The 24,243-nt window shown below is 37.9% G+C and overlaps 1 protein-coding gene across 1 annotated transcript; it reads right to left on the reverse strand.

Moving 5' to 3' along the window:
• Positions 1-584: 584 nt before the first annotated feature.
• On the reverse strand, positions 585-9,368 carry LOC144443806 (ileal sodium/bile acid cotransporter-like). The gene is made up of 4 exons (XM_078133354.1): positions 9,335-9,368; positions 8,805-9,203; positions 3,966-4,170; positions 585-1,893 (listed from the first exon to the last, which is right to left on the reverse strand). The coding sequence occupies exons 2-4, from the start codon at positions 9,188-9,190 to the stop codon at positions 952-954; spliced, it is 1,533 nt and encodes a 510-aa protein (XP_077989480.1). The 5' UTR covers positions 9,191-9,203; positions 9,335-9,368; the 3' UTR covers positions 585-951.
• Between the last annotated feature and the right edge of the window lie 14,875 nt (positions 9,369-24,243).

A 24,243-nucleotide genomic window follows, 5' to 3' on the forward strand; every position in this document is an offset into this window, starting at 1 on the left:
TATATATATATATATATATATATATATTACAAATAAGTGCTCATAAACTCCCACATTGGCATCATTTAGTATTAAAATTCTACAATGAATCTGTTTGAAAATATGTACAATGGCAGTCGGAAGCATATACAACTTCAAATAGAAGGGGTAACAGACTCCTATGAAATATATTGCTCTTGAGCATCGACGACAAATCTATGACGTTTATATAGTCTAATTGAATGATATACTCTATAGCCTTCAAATATGATATGGACACTACTTATATGTCCATTTGGCAGTGGAAATATTCACAAAACTTATCCTAATGTATATTTCATACTAAAGTTTCATATATACCAGTAACACTGATCATGATCTTGCTTTTATTTTGACAAATCAATATTGAGATATATTCACAGTGGTTTTTTTTCTAACTTACACTAGATCATCTGATCATCTGATCATCTGGTTTTGTATAAATCGTAAGATACTATACACTATTGGCTACGAAGCTAGTTGCCAAAGAACTTCATCAACATTTGCAGTTGAAAATTGAGTTTTAAATAACAGTACTAGTATTTTTCTGTTTTAAATCATCATCAAATTCAAAATATATACAAGAGGTACAGTTCCCAGGTCTGTTTCTTAATGTTGACTGAGAGATTCGTCGTTTGTGTGGACTCACTTCAGTAGCTATTGATAGGTCGCCTTCAACTACGGATCTTTCAATTTATATTTTTATTGGGAAAGTAAGTTAATGCCACTCTGAATAAAAAAAAAACACTTTAGAAATACACTCCTAATGCCTTCACCCCCACCACCACCTCCACCCTCACCCAGATACTTAATTGTCAAGTCTGTGCCTTCTGTTTACAAATACTAAGTCTCCCCAAGTTTTTCGAGACAAGTGAATATTCATTGGTTTGGGACTCGAATAAGATTTGTTTTCAACAAACACGTACACGTTCTTTAAACTTGAGATTCTAATGACTCTGCTCCTTTAATGCCAATTATCTGTTTTTCATCAAACTTGTTCAAATCCTTGGTTATCGGATCTCCCAATGTCATGTTGATTGTATGTGTGTTGGTAGAAGCATCGATACATACAGACCACGGACGTCTTAAATCTTGTTTTCGTGGTTCATCGCTATGTAGAGACATTGGACGTTTTAAATCTCGTCTTCGTGGTTCATCTTCGAAATCTGTCTTCAAAACTTCAAAATTTACACAATCAGCCTCTTCAAATTGTACAAATTTGGTAGGTATTATAATTTTAGAATTTCTAGCGTCGGATTCGCGTCGTTTCTCGTTCTTTGTTTGAGTCTCTTGATGGTGGAATCTGTACTCGACGTCCAAAGTATCGTTACTGAAGCCTACTACTGGGGCAAAGGATGGATGAAAGACACCCTTTGGAGTTAGGTTGGCGTTACGGTCTTGAAATCCAGCGTTCGCAACAGCACCGTTTGTAGCAGGGGGTTCTTTCTCGTTAGAGGTAACTTCATCTGTAGTTGGTGTCACAATCTCTGTTGTGTCTTTCTCTTGTGAGCGATGGAACTTGATGTACAATACATATACCAAACAAACAACAAGTGCATCTATAAACAAGAAGAGACTAAATAAAACCGGGACAACCATCATTTTCTGCAACGCCGGTGTCCGTGGAAACGAAAGGTTTAATACAGTTAGGGCTAATGCTACATTCTGACAACCAGTCTCAAACGCAACAGTCCGTCTTTTGCGGTGAGGAAGGCGAAGGATCGAAGCAATTGTATATCCACAGGAAAATGCTAATATTGGATATATGGCAGTGAGTACCCAGGGTTTCCAGTCACTCTGGTATATATCTGGTTGAGTAACTCCAAGAATTATTGTTATCACCAATATTAAGACGAGAGATCCAGCACTGCAAACCTTATGGAGAAAATAATAGAAAAATTAGTTCCATGTCAAAATTCAGTATTTGTGAAGGGATGATGTAACACCTCAACTTTTGTAATGCATGTTAGGCATTGTAATAACACAGAGTAAAGATAACAACCCCTGTCGGTATAGGCATAATAGTGTAAAGGGTATTTTTCAGTGTAGTCAGGAAATATGGTAAATCGTAGTTAGTTGAAACATTGACTTGTTAATCAATTTGTATCAATCACCTGTTTATGTCTATACTGTATACATTTGAATGTAAATACTATACTAGTAATGGAGTCATGATGGGTGAATGGTTAGCGTGACTGGCTTGGAATCTACAGGTTGCAGGTTCGAGCCCTGTCGCTGCTTGCTGTTTGTTTCTGAGTGGCTAAAGTCCTTGGGCAAGATTTGAACCACGACTGTGCTTCAGTCAACCCAGCTGTATAATTGGGGACCTGGTAGGATGTAGGTTGCAATGTGAAGGCTTTAATCCTATGCGCTTAAATGGCTGCAATGGATTGTATGCTCCCCGGGGAGTTGAGGAAGACTAAAGGGCCGTTGTGCCGTTCTGATCCGAGCCAGGGGTAATAAATTGTAAAGCGCTTTGAGCACGGTGTGGGAAAGCGCTATATAAGAACCGAACATTATTATTATTAATGGTCAATTGATGGGTCATTCACTCTATGAATAAATTACGTATTACCATTGCGTGAGTGAACGAGTGAGATAGACAGTCAATCAATCACACATTCTTTACTTCTACGCGTATGTATGTATGTATGTATGTATGTATGTATGTATGTATGTATGTATGTATGTATGTATGTATGTATGTATGTATGTACGTACGTACGTACGTATGTATGTATGTATGTATGTATGTATGTATGTATGTATGTATGTATGTGTGTGTGTGTGTGTGTGCGCGTGCGTGCGTGCGTGCGTGCGTATGTATGTATGTATGTATGTATGCATGCATGCATGTATGTATGTATGTATGTATGTATGTATGTATGTATGTATGTATGTATGTATGTATGTATGTGTATATGTGTGTGTATGTATGTATGTATGTATGTATGTATGTATGTATGTATGTGTGTGTGTGTGTGCGTGCGTATGTATGTATGTATGTTTATGTGTGTATGTATGTGTGCGTGCGTGCGTGCGTGCGTGCGTATGTATGTATGTATATATGTATGTATGTATGTGTGTGTGTGTGTATGTATGTATGTATGTATGTATGTATGTATGTATGTATGTATGTATGTGTGTGTGTGTGTGTGTATGTATGTATGTATGTATGTATGTATGTATGCATGCATGTATGTATGTATGTATGTATGTATGTATGTATGTATGTATGTATGTATGTAGAAGTGCAAAAGGAACGAGTGGGACAGTCCCGAATAAATAGATACAATCCGACGTTTCGAATAAAAATTCTGTTTCAAGGTATTCAAGGCTCGACATAGTTGGTTAATATCTGATTATAGACTATACCTCGATGCTATATCTGAATGTCATGGAATAGAACAACAACCGCGCCAGATTGACGGTTACAGGTAGGAACATATAGTCAAAAGGTTGTTATATTTAGTCTGTAAACCTGGAAAACAACAATCTATGAAATATTACACGCCCCTGTGTTTGTGGTGTGTCAGAAAACTCAAAGAAAGCGTTTGTGCGCCATTATGGTGAAAAGGGAAAACGGGAAAAGGGAAAAAGGAACAAAACAGACGCAAATTGAAGACGTGTGCTTTATTCTTTCTGATAACGTCAGAGAAAGTGTGATCACAAAAAACTAGCACGACAGGGTATTTTCCTTCAATACATATGATTGTTTGATCATCTCAGTGAAAACTAAAATGAAAATGATTGATATATTGTTAAAGTTGTTCAATATTTCACGATTTAAAGGAAAAGAGACACAATTTTGAAAGGGTTTTAATGATGGCCGCGATTAGCTAGGATTATATGATTCCACTTAGACGGACAAACCTGCGTGGGATTGTTGAAAGATGGATGACTTGTTGAATATGATCAAATGAAGGTCAAACCAATACTGCACCCACCTTTGTTGCTACCTTGGCAACTTTGTCTGATCGCCACTTGATAATCATACCAATTGCAGCAGGGACCAATATTGCGATCACCGCCAGCATAATATCAACATATGGGATAACTGTAATTGCATCCACCCAACTCCGACTGTAGGCGAACAGACACAACGGCATCATTCCAGTCGCCAAAATAGTAGAACATGTTGTCATGCAGATACTATGAAGAGAAAGGAGAGAGATGTACTGACAAAAGATTATTAATTAAATGAAAAGGTGATGTTTTTATGTTTAATATTGTGAGCGTCACCATTAAATAACCATCTTTGCAAGGGTGTGTGACTAACGACGTCCAAGTGGAATCACATCATCTCTGGATAGATTAGGATTTCACTCGGACGTCGTTAGTCACGCACCTGCAAGATAATCATGAATTGACAAATTTAGTAACTTACATCTCTCATTGTACAACATTAAAGCCCAAACTGTCTTGTTAGATATTATGACTATAATCGTAATATCATACATCCTGTACAGTATTAAGTCACTTGTGGGTATACATATTTGTGTAACAGAATGGTGAAATATATCCATGGTGAAATATATCCAGTCAAATTGGGTTTTTGGGTCCGCACCCAAATGTTGTACCCTCAATGTAATCACGATTTTAACTTGTTACTGTTAGAGTACTACTTATAAATATTAACATCTACCATTTTATACAAATAATTAGACATTATTGGTATTTTAGTCAATGTTTAATGACTATATCGTTGGTTGTCTGGTCGAAAGAAAAATGAATTCTCCAGTTACAGCTAGTAAGATAAAACAAAAAAAACCAAATGTTTTAAAGAATCGTCATCAGTTACGTCAGGGAGTGGTACTAGTGACTTAGATCAGTTACGTCAGGGAGTGGTACTAGTGACAGATCAGTTACGTCAGGGAGTGGTACTAGTGACAGATCAGTTACGTCAGGGAGTGGTACTAGTGACAGATCAGTTACGCCAGGGAGTGGTACTAGTGACAGATCAGTTACGCCAGGGAGTGGTACTAGTGACTTAGATCAGTTACGTCAGGGAGTGGTACTATTGACTTAGATCAGTTACGTCAGGGAGTGGTACTAGTGACTTAGATCAGTTACGTCAGGGAGTGGTACTAGTGACTTAGATCAGTTACGTCAGGGAGTGGTACTAGTGACTTAGATCAGTTACGTCAGGGAGTGGTACTAGTGACTTAGATCAGTTACGTCAGGGAATGGTACTAGTGACTTAGATCAGTTACGTCAGGGAGTGGTACTAGTGACTTAGATCAGTTACGTCAGGGAGTGGTACTAGTGACTTAGATCAGTTACGTCAGGGAGTGGTACTAGTGACTTAGATCAGTTACGTCAGGGAGTGGTACTAGTGACTTAGATCAGTTACGTCAGGGAGTGGTACTAGTGACTTAGATCAGTTACGTCAGGGAGTGGTACTAGTGACTTAGATCAGTTACGTCAGGGAGTGGTACTAGTGACTTAGATCAGTTACGTCAGGGAGTGGTACTAGTGACTTAGATCAGTTACGTCAGGGAGTGGTACTAGTGACAGATCAGTTACGTCAGGGAGTGGTACTAGTGACTTAGATCAGTTACGTCAGGGAGTGGTACTAGTGACTTAGATCAGTTACGTCAGGGAGTGGTACTAGTGACAGATCAGTTACGTCAGGGAGTGGTACTAGTGACAGATCAGTTACGTCAGGGAGTGGTACTAGTGACTTAGATCAGTTACGTCAGGGAGTGGTACTAGTGACTTAGATCAGTTACGTCAGGGAGTGGTACTAGTGACTTAGATCAGTTACGTCAGGGAGTGGTACTAGTGACTTAGATCACTTACGTCAGGGAGTGGTACTAGTGACAGATCAGTTACGTCAGGGAGTGGTACTAGTGACAGATCAGTTACGTCAGGGAGTGGTACTAGTGACTTAGATCAGTTACGCCAGGGAGTGGTACTAGTGACAGATCAGTTACGTCAGGGAGTGGTACTAGTGACAGATCAGTTACGTCAGGGAGTGGTACTAGTGACAGATCAGTTACGTCAGGGAGTGGTACTAGTGACTTAGATCAGTTACGTCAGGGAGTGGTACTAGTGACTTAGTTCAGTTACGTCAGGGAGTGGTACTAGTGACTTTAGGTGTAGAGCTGTCAACTTAGATTATACTAGGGATGGTGTCACAGTTTTAGAATGATAAAGATTTAATTCATTTATATTATTCAACAAATAATGTTGCAAGTAATGAAGACGATGAATTTCAACACGTGACCTACACAATATTCAAATTAGTTATTTAATTAATGATTGAACATATACAATTCATTTTTGGCGTATTTTCCTACAATACGTCGTAGTTGTTTCAGGGCTGACCAACTGAGTTGTTCGATTAAACCACTCTAGAAGTCTACCCAAACTAAACCTTAATCGGACTCCTAACATGAAATGCACATGACTGTGTATGTATCACCGTTTCACTTCATGTAAAATAAACAATTCGTTCCGTTCTCCAGCTATCACGTCAACATGCATTGCCCACTCTACGTGTAAACTCCAACATTATTTTGCATGTGACTCTTTAGACGCTGATGTCACTAATTACGCCATTAACTCTGAGTCAGGGGCACCTGAGGCACACCATCTTCATATGAACAGGAATTGTGACTAAAACGTTCGGTGCATACGAAACTGAAAATGTGAAAATACGGCGAAAAGTGACGGATATAATGTCCTAGTCAGAAAAGGAACTTGTAAAAAAGTAATAAATACAGGAAGAAAAATATGTCAGCCAATAACTTAAAATGATCTTGACTCCCTCCATCCAAGGTTATGTCACCAATCGAAGCATGCATTCTTGCTACTAAGGGAGCCTTCAGGGGGTGAGGGCCGGAGGAAATCACACATGGTCAGTTAAGTAACACATGACCCTCCTCCCATTCTCCGTTTGTAAAAAGTGACCCTCCCCTTTGTTCCATTTTGTAAAACATGACCATTGCATATACTGAACGTTAATCAATATTCCCATTATATGTATACATACAAATTAAATGAATTTGACTCTGTATTAGAAAGCAAGATTTGCACATATAAGTAAAAGACTGGCTAGTTACCTTTCTCTTATAATCTTACACAATCTAGTTAGTTAGTATCTAAAACGTGCTTTCCGTGTTGTGCGTACTCTGCCTGATCAGGTCACTTGTAAAAGTTCCCTGAGATCTCAAGATAGTTTCGCTTATCAAGGGCAAAACTTGAATATCTTGAGATCTCGAGATATTTTCTCAAGATAATGAGATGGTGACTATTAGGGAGCCTCCAGTATTTACAAGGGGCGGAGGAATCGGGGGTGGGTGGGTCACATTTTACAAACCTGTTCTTGGAGGAGGGTCATATTTTGCATTACAATGTTTGGGGGAGTTTAACATTTTACAATCCGTAGTTTTGTGACCAAATTGAAGATTCAATTATTGTCAATTTGTTTTGTGTATTTTGAGATGTAAAAGTGTATGAAAGCCCCCGTTAGTGCCATTTACAAAAGCAAAAAAAAAAAAAAATCTCATGTGCACGACATATTTTCTTGTGTGCACGACATATTATCTGGTGTGCATAACATATTTTCTTGTTAATAGCACGACATTATCTCATGTTCACGAGATATTTATATTATAACATAACTCTTTTACTAAAAGGTCATCTGATTTATACGCGTCCACCCAAAGGACGGATTGTATATTGTATAACTTTGAAAAGGACGAATAGGGAACTTGCAAACCCGCCATGTTGAATGTTGCATCATGGGAAATGTGATAATAAATACTAATCAATTAGCATTGTAAACAATATTGTTACATTGTTTATAACCAGGAATGATCAATTCATAGTCACCCTGATCTTTGTGGTAGGTTAATTTTATCAGTAGCTCCAGATTAGGTATCATGATAACCACAGATAATCCCATAGTTCTTTGCGTCTGAGCATGCTCAGTTTGGATTGCAAGTTCCCTTTTGTACGAAGCCTAGACATGTGGGTTTCTGAAGGGCGGATTGTACAAAGCCTAGAAATGTGGGTTTCTGAAGGGCGGATTGTACAAAGCTTAGAAATGTGGGTTTCTGAAGGGCGGATTGTACAAAGCCTAGAAATGTGGGTTTCTGAAGGGCAGATTGTATTAAAGTAGAAATGAACACGTTATCGTGCAAACAGAGAATAGAGTCCTTTCATGTTAATGGAAAATAGAAAGAGACTAAACTTGCAGAATCGCCACTATTTGCTTGACAGGTCGTAATTTATAGACAAATGAACTCGCCTTGCTATTATCATGGTAACGACTACCTCTTATTATCAAAACTGCCTAGTCACTTTAATGACCTTAGGAGCGTGCGTAAAATATGTAAGGATGGCTACCAGAAAAGAAACAAAACAAACATTACTGTCAACGACGCGACGTACGTACTTTGCTCCTAAAAACAAACAAGCTGACTTGTAACGAAATAAATACAACAAACGAACAAAGTAAGTGGAGTGTATAAGATGTTTTGCAATGTCTACAATATGTATTTACTATACCTACAGTTCCCTTACCCTTAAAATACCCACCTATCAAAGTAAAAGTGAATACCAACAATTAATGTATACTTCGACAATTAATTCGGACGAATTGTTAAGTGTATCTGATCTAGTCTACCAGGAAAACTTGAATGCTTCAATATATCACTGACAATAGTTATTAAAATGAGACAGAGAGAGAGAGAGAGAGAGAGAGAGAGAGAGAGAGAGAGAGAGAGAGAGAGAGAGAGAGAGACGGACGAATATTATTTTTTACATTCATAGCTCACCTGAGGCAGACATCACCATTCGTCCAATATGTAAATATATTGGAGACGGTACCACCAGGACAACAGGCAAGAACCAACGTACCAATAGCTGTGTGTGGATCTAGCTTCATGATATGTGCCAAACCAAATCCCACCAATGGCATAATACCAAACTGAGAAGCAAACCCTATAGCTATACCTGTTGGTCGTCTCAGATTCACCCAGATGTCTTTCGGTGTGAGAGTACTCCCCATACCAATCATTATCAAAACCAATGCAATGGTTATCAATATTTGGTTAATTAGCCCAAAGTTGTCGTCATCCAGTGTTGCGTTCACCGTTGCGTTTGTCGTGTTGACAATTGTGATATTGAGTAGATCGTGATCCATCACCATAGCAACACCCATCGTGTGTTCTCAACTGCTGTCACGGTAATGAAATGAAATGAAATTCGAAATTCAGGAAAATTAAAAAGAAATACACTCGTAGTGAAAATAGTTGTCAGAATGATTGTGAACTAATTTTAAAACAAGAAATGATGACAACTTTACCAACTATGAAACTGTTTGTTGTTTCGATTTGGAAATTCCCGTGTCTTGTGTATCATGTGCAAAAGCACATTGCCGGTTGCTTTCGTTACATGTAAAGGACTTTATACAGTTTGCAAGGAGTAAGTGGAGAATTAATCTTGTGAAATAACACCGTTTTCGATCACATGTTTACGATGTGCTTGTTTGGTTTGTCATGGATTATAAAGCATGAGAATTCAGTTAAAGGTCACGTGACTCACGCAGGGCAACACCACTACTTGAATAGTACTCAGGGTCACAATACATGAACACCGTGACATTTTGACCCTTCTTCCGGTCTTGTCAATATGCGAGTGTTTTTGAATAACTTTTCTTTTCAAGCCTGGTTGGCATTTTGCAAACACACAATACACATTCATTGTGAAATGCGCATGGGTTACTGTGATCACGTGACCAGCTACATTGTTGCTACGTTTCTCAGACTTTCCTCCGAAGTACTCGGCGACAAAGAACCATCAACGTGATGTCACTAACATTTACAGTTTTATATGTTGCATAAACTATAGCAGCTTCCATTGCGAAGTTGGATTGGATTTAAAATGGTTTTACACTGATGCACGTGTCTTTAGGCTTATAAATCTTGTCATATAGCTAACTTATACATATATCATTAGATGACTGCACTATTTAATGTTTTAAAAACAAAAGAACAAATTTATGGACATTCCTAATTTGAGTATAACATGATGATATAACATATTTTCCCTGAATTTATTAGAAGTATAGTTCCACTCGTATAATTCATTTACAAGCAATACCAATACGCTGTTATCAGAAGAATCAGAGGAATCCATATAAATTAATTGTGTTTATCTTTCTATGCAGGTAGAAAAAACCATGGCTTCACAGTGGAATGTTGACGTTGACATATGAATAGGTTACATGATACTTAACTTTTGCTACTAAGGGTGAATGTTGTTTTTTTATGGACATCATACACAAACCAACAATCTGACATTTTCATGGTATGATGTTAGTAGTCAAATCCATAGTCCCGATTATCGTGTGCCATACATATTAGCAACTGTTCAATAGCCACCATTAGGTCATGAAAACGTTAACAGGGGAGCTGCCAGACAACAACAACAACAACAACAACAACAACAACAACAACAACAACAACAACACCACCAACACCAACAATAGAAACGGCTTCATACATACATCATACTATACAACAGAAACAAATACACTACTGATATTGTAACCTACACAATACATTTAGGTAAAAATATAAAATAGTCAAACCCATGTCACTCTTTATCTTTCTGTCCTCAAAACTAAAAGGTAAGAAAGTCCAATAAAATTGTTGTAAACATACCTAGTTTTTCGATGTTCAATGAAACAGGTACAAAACTTCGACGATGTTCCCCAAGTGCCAACGTAGAAGTTAACGGAGATGGCGAGATTGCTAAATTGTACAACGCGAAATGCCGTACTCAGAGATTCTTGAATGTACTATAAGGTGTGGAACAGTGAGAAGAAATCAGTGGTTTTTAAAGCCCTGGAAGGAGTTACGCTATTGAATAGAGTGACGTCACTAAAGCTGCACACTGGGACAAAGTTCACATGATGGGTGGTTAAGGTGACCGGCCGGCCTTTTCCCTTAAAAGCTGCATTAACACTTATGAGAAGTTAAAAAATAAGGTAAAGTGAAAACTAACAAGTGGTTCTCTTCAATTTGTAATGTTGGATAATTATCATTATAGTTGTGTATGTCGTGATAAATCCGAAAGAGCGATGACCGTGTCTCAGACAATGCTCTCTAAGCCTGAGTGACTTGCAGTGTTAACGGAGAACAGAACTTACTTTATTTTGTATTACTCTGGTAACTACACCTCATTTCAGTGACAATGTCTTCACGACGAACGCTATTATCTGACTGATGCTATTTGGTTGGATGAACTTTTGTCAGAGTAACATATATATATGACCCCCAGTTGATATAATAATGATACCCAACAACAACAAGAATCTCCATTCCTGTTTATCTTGGTTTCATCTTAGTCCTCCAGGCTACACTGTTCATTGTCTCTGAAATTCTCACTGGTTTTATCTGTCCGTCAGTCTATCTCTTACTCTGTCCCCCTGTCTGTGGTCACGTGGTTTTATCTTTTATTAGAGAACTTCATCCGAGTATCAAGTATATTTTTTATTTAAAAAAGTAGAAGGGACACTCAGCACTACCATCACAATCTCCATTGGTGACTATGTGGTGGCTGAAAGTAGAAGGGACACTCAGCACTACCATCTCCATTGGTGACTATGTGGTGGCTGATAGTAGAAGGGACACTCAGCACTACCATCACCATCACCATTGGTGACTATGTGGTGGCTGAAAGTAGAAGGGACACTCAGCACTACCATCACCATCACCATTGGTGACTATGTGGTGGCTGAAAGTAGAAGGGACACTCAGCACTGCCATCTCCATTGGTGACTATGTGGTGGCTGAAAGTAGAAGGGACACTCAGCACTACCATCACCATTGGTGACTATGTGGTGGCTGAAAGTAGAAGGGACACTCAGCACTACCATCACCATTGGTGACTATGTGGTGGCTGAAAGTAGAAGGGACACTCAGCACTACCATCACCATTGGTGACTATGTGGTGGCTGAAAGTAGAAGGGACACTCAGCACTGCTATCACCATTGGTGACTGTGTGGTGGCTGAAAGTAGAAGGGACACTCAACACTGCCAACACCATTGGTGACTATGTGGTGGCTGAAAGTAGAATGGACACTCAGCACTACCATCACCATCACCATTGGTGATTATGTGGTGGCTGAAAGTAGAAGGGACACTCAGCACTGCCATCTCCATTGGTGACTATGTGGTGGCTGAAAGTAGAAGGGACACTAAGCACTACCATCACCATCACCATTGGTGACTATGTGGTGGCTGAAAGTAGAAGGGACACTCAGCACTACCATCACCATCACCATTGGTGACTATGTGGTGGCTGAAAGTAGAAGGGACACTCAGCACTACCATCACCATCACCATTGGTGACTATGTGGTGGCTGAAAGTAGAAGGGATACTCAGCACTGCCATCTCCATTGGTGACTATGTGGTGGCTGAAAGTAGAAGGGACACTCAGCACTGCCATATCCATTGGTGACTATGTGGTGGCTGAAAGTAGAAGGGACACACAGCACTGCTATCACCATTGGTGACTATGTGGTGGCTGAAAGTAGAAGGGACACTCAGCACTGCCTACACCATTGGTGACTATGTGGTGGCTGAAAGTAGAAGGGACACTCAGCACTACCATCACCATCACCATTGGTGACTATGTGGTGGCTGAAAGTAGAAGGGACACTCAGCACTACCATCACCATCACCATTGGTGACTATGTGGTGGCTGAAAGTAGAAGGGACACTCAGCACTGCCATCTCCATCACCATTGGTGACTATGTGGTGGCTGAAAGTAGAAGGGACACTCAGCACTACCATCACCATTGGTGACTATGTGGTGGCTGAAAGTAGAAGGGACACTCAGCACTGCCATCTCCATTGGTGACTATGTGGTGGCTGAAAGTAGAAGGGACACTCAGCACTACCATCACCATTGGTGACTATGTGGTGGCTGAAAGTAGAAGGGACACTCAGCACTGCCATCTCCATTGGTGACTATGTGGTGGCTGAAAGTAGAAGGGACACTCAGCACTGCCAACACCATTGGTGACTATGTGGTGGCTGAAAGTAGAAGGGACACTCAGCACTGTTATCACCATTGGTGACTATGTGGTGGCTGAAAGTAGAAGGGACACTCAGCACTGCCAACACCATTGGTGACTATGTGGTGGCTGAAAGTAGAAGGGACACTCAGCACTGTTATCACCATTGGTGACTATGTGGTGGCTGAAAGTAGAAGGGACACTCAGCACTGCCAACACCATTGGTGACTATGTGGTGGCTGAAAGTAGAAGGGACACTCAGCACTGCTATCACCATTGGTGACTATGTGGTGGCTGAAAGTAGAAGGGACACTCAGCACTGCTATCACCATTGGTGACTATGTGGTGGCTGAAAGTAGAAGGGACACTCAGCACTGCCATCACCAATGATGGACTACACAGGGTAAATATATTGAAAAGAGACTTCAATAGCATCCTGACTAACATACAAAAAAATACAAAAAGAAACAAGAGTAATACTTCTGGCCTATACGGCTTATCATATGATGCAATAATTTACGTTGCTATAAATAAGAAAAGGATGCAAAATTTCTCAAGTCTGTAATTATTTCTTTTGTCCTACAAAATATTTTTGAATAGCACCCTTTACCCCAGATCAGGAAAATCATAACGTCACGAGGCGTAAAATTGTAAAATAGCTTCACCGTAAGTTTGTATCAAGTTCATATGTGGGAGAAAGTGATAATTTATCAGTTGTCGCTGAATTTCAGGACTAAAATGGTTCAAAGTTTCCTTCTGACTTTAAAGTAAAGGATATCCTTTTATTTCTTATACTAGTATTCTAGAAATTCGGATAATGTTCATCGTTCCGGAATATAAGATTATATTTCAGTAATGCTGCACAGATGCGACAGAAATTATTTGCAGCTCTTCAACCTATCTATACTACACGAAACGATTCAATCATATTGATTGTGTACATTGACTTGATGTCCGTAAAAAAAGTCGTGACATAATTATTTGTACTTGTTTGTCCAACTTTGTAGGATGTTGATAGAGGTTGGCCATATATCACGATATTGATCTTGCATTCGTTTAGTATTAGCTGTTCTGTGATCATCGGATAAAAACTTAGTTTTTCATATCTTTGACACCCTCATTTTACAGTTTGGACAATTTGAGGAATGACTACAATTTGTAACAAAGTTTTTACATTCAAATTACAATTTCTATTGACAATGTAGAAATATTGTTATGATTTAATGAGAAGAACTTCTAGAGTTTTAAATTAATCACTGAAAGCAGTGTCCGTTCTACTAAATCGAATTTTAATCGTCGTGCGGGTAAAGTTTGTAAATCTGGTGCACATGCTGAAAGAGTCAGCCCGTGCTTTCTCTCTCCTCAGTGAGAGTGTCGTGGAGGGCTCACTACTGTCGCCATGATGGACGTATAACGCACGATGATCACGGCGTCCTCTGGAGAGGCAAAGCCTGTGCTGCGAACGTCGCGGACATGTGTTCGAATAAAAACTCACGTGAACTGGCGATATTCTTCGAGGCTTTCAGAAGTTCGAACATAGTTACTATGCACAACGAAAATTGTCAATGTAAATAGAACGTGGAAATGTTGGCCTGTTTTTGCAGTGATAGCAAACTTTTGTGGTGTATATATCCTCAGATATAACAACTTATATTACCTTGAAAATGATTTTTTCCATACGAGCTTCTTTGTCCATATTAACGACACGTACTCAAGGTAAGATAGAAAGTCTTTTCTTGTCAAATAAGATATCAAAGCTACATCTTTTTCAAGACTGAATTCACTCATGTTATTCTCCAAAGTTCAGGTGCCTTGTTTATGATATGCATCCTCTTTGATACAGGTGATTAGTAATACCATTTATTAAGTTATTGATGACAAAGAGAAGTAGACTAAAGATTCACACATTCGTCATTCTTAGTTGAAACTAAATATAAGAATTTTCAACGGCATTGCCCAACACCTCATTACTTATTTTCATTTCCATTACTAAAAGTGATCTCTGGTCTGTATTTTTCATATGTATTTTATATTTGTACACGTATTTCTCTTAATTTTGTTTAAGATATTGTCAATTAATAATAAAACATTTACACTTATTATGGTTCTCAAATCATTTAAGAGTTTTCTTGAAAAAGTAACATAAGTTTTGACTTATTTCTGAGGTACGTACTACGTTAAGTTTAGTTGTAAAATTGGATAAAACATAACATTAGGTTGTGCACCGGGGGGGGGGGGCATCAGGCCAACAAAAAATCATTGGAACCCCCTCCACCAGCTGTAAACCAATCACAGACTGAAACAACCCTCCCCCCATCACTTAATTATAATTTATCAGTTGTCGCTGAAATTCAGGACTGAAATTATTCAAAGTTTCCTTCTGACTTTAGGCACCGGTCAGTCTCTGCAGCCGGGGGGGGGGGTTGGTTGATTGGGCCGACAAAAAAGGCACTAACGCCCCCCCATCTGTACAGGTTGACCCCCCACCCCATCACTTAATTCTAAAATGCATGAGTGACCTCTGGGGGTGAGAGAGCCCTTGGTGTTTCCCCTGGCAGAGCTGGAGTTTTTTATTTTATTTTATTAAGGCAACGTTTAGGTTATTCATAGCCTTTGACTCGTTTGAGGTAATAATTCCAAGCTTTGAAAAGCTAACGTAAATATGAGTTTCATATGTTACATAAAAATGGGCCCGTAACATTGGTATAGGGGCATTAATATTGCATGTATATAGTCACCGGTATGTTAGAGAATTTAGGTGGTCATACCTAGTGTATAATAGAAACTGGAATGTGATGAGATGTGGCGATTTTTAGTGACAATAACATGCAGTGTCCAAAATAGAAAGTGTATTAATCCCTTCTGACAAGTTCACACTGACGAGTAGAACAATTTAGATTAACTTCTTTTATAAACTATCTATAAAGATTACCATTATGAAACCTTCAAGTTCACTTTCGCCCCAAAGTGCAATATAAGTGAAGCACTGATTGTGAAACAGCCAAGCATTTACATGACATATGTTCTAAAACTAGTGTGGTAGCTAGGTAAAATAGCGAACATTGTGAAACTCTTCTTCATATATACTCACTTCATTCATACAAAGAGATAGCATAGAAAATTACTGTAGAACTAATTGTGGAGTTGAGAATGTTGAAAACGTGATGTCTTTTTTTATAACTGATTCTAGATACTCAGTAGTGACAGTGTTGACGGACTTAAAACTTAGTAGGGGTGTTAGTTTAGTGTGCGCTAAACACGTTCGATTTTCCTTTTGTAATACTTATCTGTGAAACAAGAGGCGAAGATTTTACATAATCTTTATCAACGAGTGCGGGCGCTATTCAATATATTTTGAACACTCACAAACCTGTGCTCTACAATGGGAGACGTACTATACTACTAATGGTGTTTTCCTAAATGATACAAATCCTGCTACTAGTACTACAGATGTACCTACGCTTTATACTAGAAGGCAATTTAAAAGTAGGGGAAATATATTCAAGACAAAATATTGTAATATTTAGACTGTAGACAAGGAAAACAACAAATTACGAAATACTACGCAGACATCAGCACTCCGTGACGACTGCCCGAACACATTTTATTAGTGTTCAAAGATCTTTTGAAAGTGACAGATGCCTGGCCTGACGTAACACTTTTCAAAGATGCCAGATTGTTTCTTCAGGGTGAGACTCGGGGACTGCAATCCATGGATACATATAATTCTTCAATTTCCAATGCGAAATGTAGCTATAAACTCCAGACGACAGTACCGCAGGCAGCAATGGATAAAATTCTTCGAAAATGTAACCTCTTTATGATTATGGTAACCGGTACCCATATCTAGATTTTATTCTCGCCTCTCTCCAGGAAAACAAGAGACAGTTGAACACATTCCGTTCATTCAACTGAAATGCACGATTGACTACGTAAGAGACCCAGGTCCATGATATTTGAAGACGTCGTCTGTCAGTCAGTCAGTCTGTCAGTAAGTAAGTAGGGTAGTAAGTGAACAGACAGACAGACAGACAGACAAGCAAATAAACAAACATGTACACACACACACACACACACACACACACACGCACGCACGCACGCACACACACATACATACATACATACATACATACTTGTACTCCGGCGTGGGCGTTAAATTTCGACTGACAGTTACAAATGAGGCTATTGATTAATCAGGGAAAAGCGTGAAGACCGGTGTATCAGCAGAGTAGCAAATTCATCAAATGTCGGTGGCGGGAGTGTATTTTCTGTGTATGAGATCCAATTAATGGCATCCAGTGAAGAGTGATTAGACGCAGACAATCATAACAAAAACATGACCCTGACTGTGACTGAACAGATAAGACTTCTGTTCACAAGTTGAACACTATTTTTGTAATAATAAACATTACCTCAGAGTGCTTAGGTTACTATATTCAAATAAGTCTTGGTACACTCTCGTCCCTTAAGAGACTACTAGTAACAGGAAAAAAAATAGTTGACCACATTTTCCTTATTAAATTTGAAGTGAATAACGAATTCCAAACATTTGAGGATTCTGAGACAAACAAATTCTTCCAATGGACTGGTGATAGTCTAGGTACAATACAACTTTCTAGCAAGGTGAGTAAATGATTGTATTATTTATTGACATGTGTAGAATAATTGTTTGTATATACCACCATCACTTCTTTTTTATGTTTGTTCACACACAGAGTTATGATAAAAGCATTATCAACCCAATACCACATAACTGTGTGCAAGTCTTTTTGGATAAATGGAAATGGTTAGAGTAAGATGGATATCTGTGGGTAGACTGATGCTACGTGTTATGGAATACCTAAAGATAGACCAAACTTGCAAAACTACAAACAGAACTCAACTATCAGTGATAAACTTATACCACATACCCTGCATGATCCCTTTGGACTTTCTCACATTTTGTGTTTTCACAAATTTATATTCATCCATTGGATAAGACCTAAAAAAAAAATAATTGTTCGGTTCCAGTTACATGACCCCACCTAGCTTTTCACTGCAAAATCCTAAACTTCTTTTTATGTATTCGAGAAAAAAATAATAAAATTGCAAAAATTGTGAAGTCTCGTGAGAAATAGTGGATGCAGAAACTGACATCAACTTAAAAAAGACAATATAAAACTGTTCTTCTAATCTGTAATGGCTGTACATCTGATAGGAAGAAATAAACAACACAGAGATCATTTGGAAAACAATGGAAAACCTGAACTAGACCCTCACACATGACAAAAATATGTAATAAAATAAAAAAAATAAATAAAAAAAACTACCCCACCTATTCTAAAATTGAGTGTAATCAGAACCACACATTTTTTTTATTAGGCCTAACAGTCTGAGCAAAAATCATGGACCCACTCAAACTGGCCTTATCAGACGAGATAATAAGCATGTTATTAAACTCTTTTAAACAGTTCCCCCAAATCAGACATTATAACCATAATATTTGATTATATTTACCCTAGCTCAAATGATAAATCTTTGTTTGAGTCAAAGCAACTTGTGCCTTTGTGGCAGGAATATTTCAGATAGATTCATCACTATACAAAGTACCATTTCTGATGCTTGTTGAATCAGGAGATAAATTAATGGCTGAGAGCTACTTTTTAGCACAACTGAACTGAGGTTCAGTAGTGCTATGGGGATCGCCCGGCGTCTGTGTGTGTGTGTGTGTGTGTGTGTGTGTGTGTGTGTGTGTGTGTGTGTGTGTGTGTGTGTGTGTGTGTGTGTGTAAACAACTTAAACTCAAAAACTGCTGAACCGATTGCCATGATATTTGGTGGGTCCATTACCTTGGGTGTCTAGTTGGGAAATTGTTCAAATCAAAATGATCGCATCACAGATGTGTGATTTGGGTCAAAAAATGTGATTTTTGGTCAAAAAACTTAAACTCAGAAACTACTGGGCAGATTGGTGCGAAATTTGGTGGGAACATTCTTAAGGGGATGTAAAGTAAGATTTGTCCATGACGGGATGATTCCATCAGTGATATGCAAATTAGGTCTAAAAATGTGTCCTTTTGGTTAAAAATCTATAATTCCAAAACTACTGAGCAGATTGGGCTGAAATTTAATGGGAATGTATCTAGGGATGTATGGACAAAGAAATATTAAGCATGCATGATTCCATGAGTGATATGCAAATTAGGTGTAAAAATGATCATTTTTGGTCATAAACTTATATCTCAAAAAGTACTTGGTCACCGAGTCTGAAACTTGGTGAGATGTTTCTGCATGTTATTCTTCAAAACATTTTGACAAAATTGGCCCTAGCAACCATGACCACGCCCTTAGCAACAACCAAATGGCAGTATATTTGGTCAAATAACAACATCATATGGTAGGCAAATGAATAAACATTCAAAAAATGTATGCAAATACAGTAGCAACCATGACCACGCCCATAGCAACAGCCAAACGGTCGTGTATTTCACAAAGATAACAACAGGGATTAATAGACAATTGAATAAACGTTCAAAAAATGTATGTAAATTTGCCTAGCAACAAGACCACGCCCATAGCAACATCCAAATAATCATGTACATTGCAATGATAACAACAGGAATAGAAAGACAAATGAATAAACATTCAAAAAATGTATGCAAATGTGCCTAGCAACAAGACCACGCCCATAGCAACAGCCAAATGATCACATATATTGCAAAGATAACAAAGGGGATTAATAGACAATTGAATAAACATTCAAAAAATATATGTAAATATGCCTAGCAACAAGACCACGCCCATAGCAACAGCCAAATAATCACATATATTGCAAAGATAACAACAGGAATAGAAGACAAATGAATAAACATTCAAAAAATGTATGCAAGTGTGCCTAGCAACAAGACCACGCCCATAGCAACAGCCAAATGATCACATATATAATAATAATAATAATAATAATAATAATAATAATAATTTATTCTCAAATTAATAATAATAATAATACATATCTGATTTACATTACATTTCTGATTTACTCTACATATCAAATTTACCCTAAATAGGGGATTTTCCCTACATATAGGATTTACTCTACATATCCGATTTACCCTACATATCTGATTTACCCTACATATCTGATTTACTCTACATATCTGATTTACTCTACATTTGGGATTTACCCTACATATAGGATTTACCCTACATATAGGATTTACCCTACATATCTGATTTACCCTATATATAGGATTTACTCTACATATAGGATTTACCCTACATATAGGATTTACCCTACATATCTGATTTACTCTACATATCTGATTTACTCTACATTTGGGATTTACCCTACATATAGGATTTACCCTACATATCTGATTTACCCTACATATAGGATTTACCCTACATATAGGATTTACCCTACATATAGGATTTACCCTACATATAGGATTTACCCTACATATAGGATTTACCCTACATATCTGATTTTCTCTGCATATAGGATTTACTCTACGTATAGGATTTACCCAGCATATATGATTTACCCTATATATCTAATTTACTCTACATATCTCATTTACTCTACAGATCTGATTTACCCTACTTATAGGATTTACTCTATGTAACGGATTTACCCAACATTTAGGATTTACTCTATGTATCTGAATAACGCTATATATAGGTTTTATCCTATATATCTGATTTTTCTGTTCCACAAGGCAGCTGTGCGGGGCCAACATTATACAGTGTGTACGCAAGTACCCTGAAAAATGTTATACCAACACAAATTGACATTCATGGATACGCTGATGACCACGCCCTGAAAAATCAATTTCCAGCGAAATCTAGGGGTCTGGAAATGCTTGCTGTGAAAGGTCTGGAGGATTGCTTAAAAAAGGTTAAAATCTGGATGGATGAAAATAGATTGAAGATGAATGACAGTAAAACTGAATTCATATGTTTTGGGTCAAGAGTACCGTACATCCACAAAAAGTCCTGTCAGAGGTATTGACAGTAAACGATTGTAACATTGAAAAAGTGCCGGAGATCAGGTATCTCGGTTTCGATCTTGATAAACACCTGTCTATGAAGAGAAACATCTCTAGAAAGTGTGGAATTGCAGCGGGTAATATACAAAGATTGAAACTAATTAAACAGTATTTAGATTTAGACGCAAGAAAAATAGTAGCATCAGGCATGATACTTTCCCATTTGGACTATGCTAACTCTCTATACGTAGGTCTTCCGAAATGCGACCTGAATAAACTTCAGCGGATTCAAAATATGGCAGCTAGAACAATTCTTGATAAAAATAGATGGGACAGTGCTACAGAGTGCTTAAAAACACTGCACTGGCTACCTGTGAACCTCAGGATTGACTATAAAATATGTTGTTTAATGTTCAAATGTCATCGAAATGAAGCACCGGACTACTTAACTTAATATCGATGTTAACTCCTCCCCAGGTTAAGCACGCTGGTCTGAGATCAAGTAGCACTGTGGAAGATTCCTACCATGTTCCTAGAACGGTCCGTAAAACATTTGGAGACAGGACATTCAGTGTTCAAGGTCCTAAAAAATGGAACGCATTACCACTGGACCTTAGAAATGCAGTCACCTATGATAAGTTTAAGGCGGAACTTAAAACTCACTTGTTTGGTAAATTCTAGAGCGGACAATCACTAGCTGGTATCGAGAACATTGCTACACACCATTTCCATTGTCTGACTGTCACTATCTATTATTACGAACCCTGCTAGACTATTTACATTACTTTTTATATTCTTTCGGATTGATTTTGGTTACTTCTGTCTTCTTTTACATTTGCGTATTATTGTAAAGCGGTGTGGATAATGTTTTCGTTGACATATCGCTATATAAACAAACTAATTCTAATTCTATCTGAATTACGCTATATATAGGTTTTATCCTATATATCTGATTTATCCTTTTTGCAGTAGCTTTTGATTTATTTCAAATGTGAAGCGCCTATGAGCACTGTCGTGGATATATGGCGCTATATAAATGTTCATTATTATTATTATTATTATATATTAATATATTATTATATCCTAGATATAAGATTTACCCTACATTTAGGATTTACTCTATGTATCTGAATTACGCTATATATAGGTTTTATCTGATTTATCCTAGATATAGGATTTACCATACATATCTGATATACCCTACATATCTGATTTACGCTATATACAGGTTTTATCCTATATATCTGATTTATCCTAGATATAGGATTTACCATACATATCTGATATACCCTAGATATCTGATTTACCCTAAACATCTTATTTACCCTATATATATGATTTACTTTTCATATAGATTTTTCATGAGAAGGTGGACAATAAAAATATTGTTGAAAATAATATACTTGAACCTAGCATTGGCAAAAAAAAATCAATTGGAAGTTATAATCATTATCATTTGAGTCACAAAGAACACAAGTATCGACTCAGTCACTTTGTCGTCTTCCTGTTTTAATTTTAATCCACACTGGCGTGAAGAGCATCTAAAATGTGCCAACATTCTTCTATGACTAATAATAATGATAATAACTGATGTTACGTAGAGCTTGAGTATTGGCACTGATGTATTCGAAGTAGTTTATTTTGTACTCTGAATTCATTAACATACAACTGTGTAGACGTCCACCTGGATGCGCTATTATTATAATGACTCGAGAGACGTTAGATCTTTTGATTGGTCGAGAGAGTATATTAATATTGGGACAATGATAAACAAATTAGAGAGATCAACGTATTATGTTAGTGTAGAAGGTGGGAGTCAGACTTCGCCAGACAACGGTGGTGCAAGGTCGCAGTGACGCTTGGTCGACGTGGAATGGTGCGTCGGTGTTCAGCTTTCCACGTGTATACATGCTCTTCGTCGGAACTCAATGTGCGTTGTTCACCTGTATAAAATGTCCACATCCACCTTTGAAGTAAGTGTGAGATAACTACTACCTACTGGCAACGAGAAGTTTCCATGTTGGATGTATAGCTATCAAAGGTAAAGGCTTTTGTGTGAAAAACAGTGCATATTGAGAATAGCGAACTTTAACATTCGTAAGGGAGTGTCCAGATCTTACTTCCAGTGGGGTCCAGGAGGATTTCCCCTTTTCCTTGTGTATTTTTTCATGTCCCCCCCCCCCCCACAATGAGCATAAATTACCAAAACAGTGAAAATTAAAAAAGAGAAAAATCAGACATAGTATCCACTTACATAGTAGGAACATCAGAATTTAGATTTAGAAAACTGGCTGGAAAAATTAATGAAATTAAAATTAATATCATGGACATGAATGAAACAGATAGTGACTGAGACTGAAAGTGATACTTCTGTAATGCATGATCTAGGCAGTGATGGAGACAATTGTGATACTGATAGCTCAGAAAATTCATGTACTGATGATAACACTGATAGTGATTGTGATGAAACAAGTCTTGCACATCCTCACGGACAAGTTACTTTGAGAAGTTCCAGAATTAATATTGCAGTTGATTTATGTTGAATTAAATAATCATGATTTTTTTCCATTACCCCCCTAGAAAATTGTGAATTTTTTGTTTAGCCCCCCCCCCCCAATTCTTCCTGAGAAAAATTGATGCTCCCCCTCCCCGAAAATCCCCCGGGCCCCCTGGAAGTAAAATCTGGGCGCTCCCTAAAGACGTATCGGACAATTTCTGTACACGTCATTTCGTCATTCCGACATAAACCATCTGTTCATCCGCCGTTGAAGACCGGCGTAGAGACCAAAGAACACTAGTATAAGATAGATTATGTTGAACTGTATTATTTATAACATAATTGCGTTGTATGTGATAATTTGGTGCTGATAAATACTTTATCATACATTGTAGTATACATTTTTAGTGGTCTGAGTACACACATGTATCATGAAAAGTTGAGAACAACACGCCTACGCCGTATGTAATACAAAGGTCGACGTCAACATGTGCGCTCGTACCTGAACTGACCCTTAGGAAATACGCATTCACTTTTCCTCACATTACGTTTTTGTTCCTAAAGCTATTTTGCTCACGCTCACAGTATAGTGTACCATGCCATCTAATTTCAATTCTGGCCAGTTTCACAATAATGAATGTTATTGATGCGCCAAACTTCAGTTGTTGTAGATTAACTACTTTTACCCGTTGCACATGGGTCGTGTTCTACGTACTACATCAT

This window comes from Glandiceps talaboti, chromosome 12 (genome assembly GCF_964340395.1).
Source record: "Glandiceps talaboti chromosome 12, keGlaTala1.1, whole genome shotgun sequence".
Lineage (NCBI taxonomy): Eukaryota > Metazoa > Hemichordata > Enteropneusta > Spengelidae > Glandiceps > Glandiceps talaboti.

Coding starts and splice junctions, on each gene's coding strand:
- LOC144443806 (XM_078133354.1), bottom strand. CDS start 9,190: ATGGGTGTTGCTATGGTGATGGATCACGATCTACTCAATATCACAATT. Junction 4,171..8,804: donor AATGGTGATGTCTGCCTCAG/GTGAGCTATGAA, acceptor TTCTCTTCATAG/TATCTGCATGACAACATGTT. Junction 1,894..3,965: donor TTGCCAAGGTAGCAACAAAG/GTGGGTGCAGTA, acceptor TTTCTCCATAAG/GTTTGCAGTGCTGGATCTCT.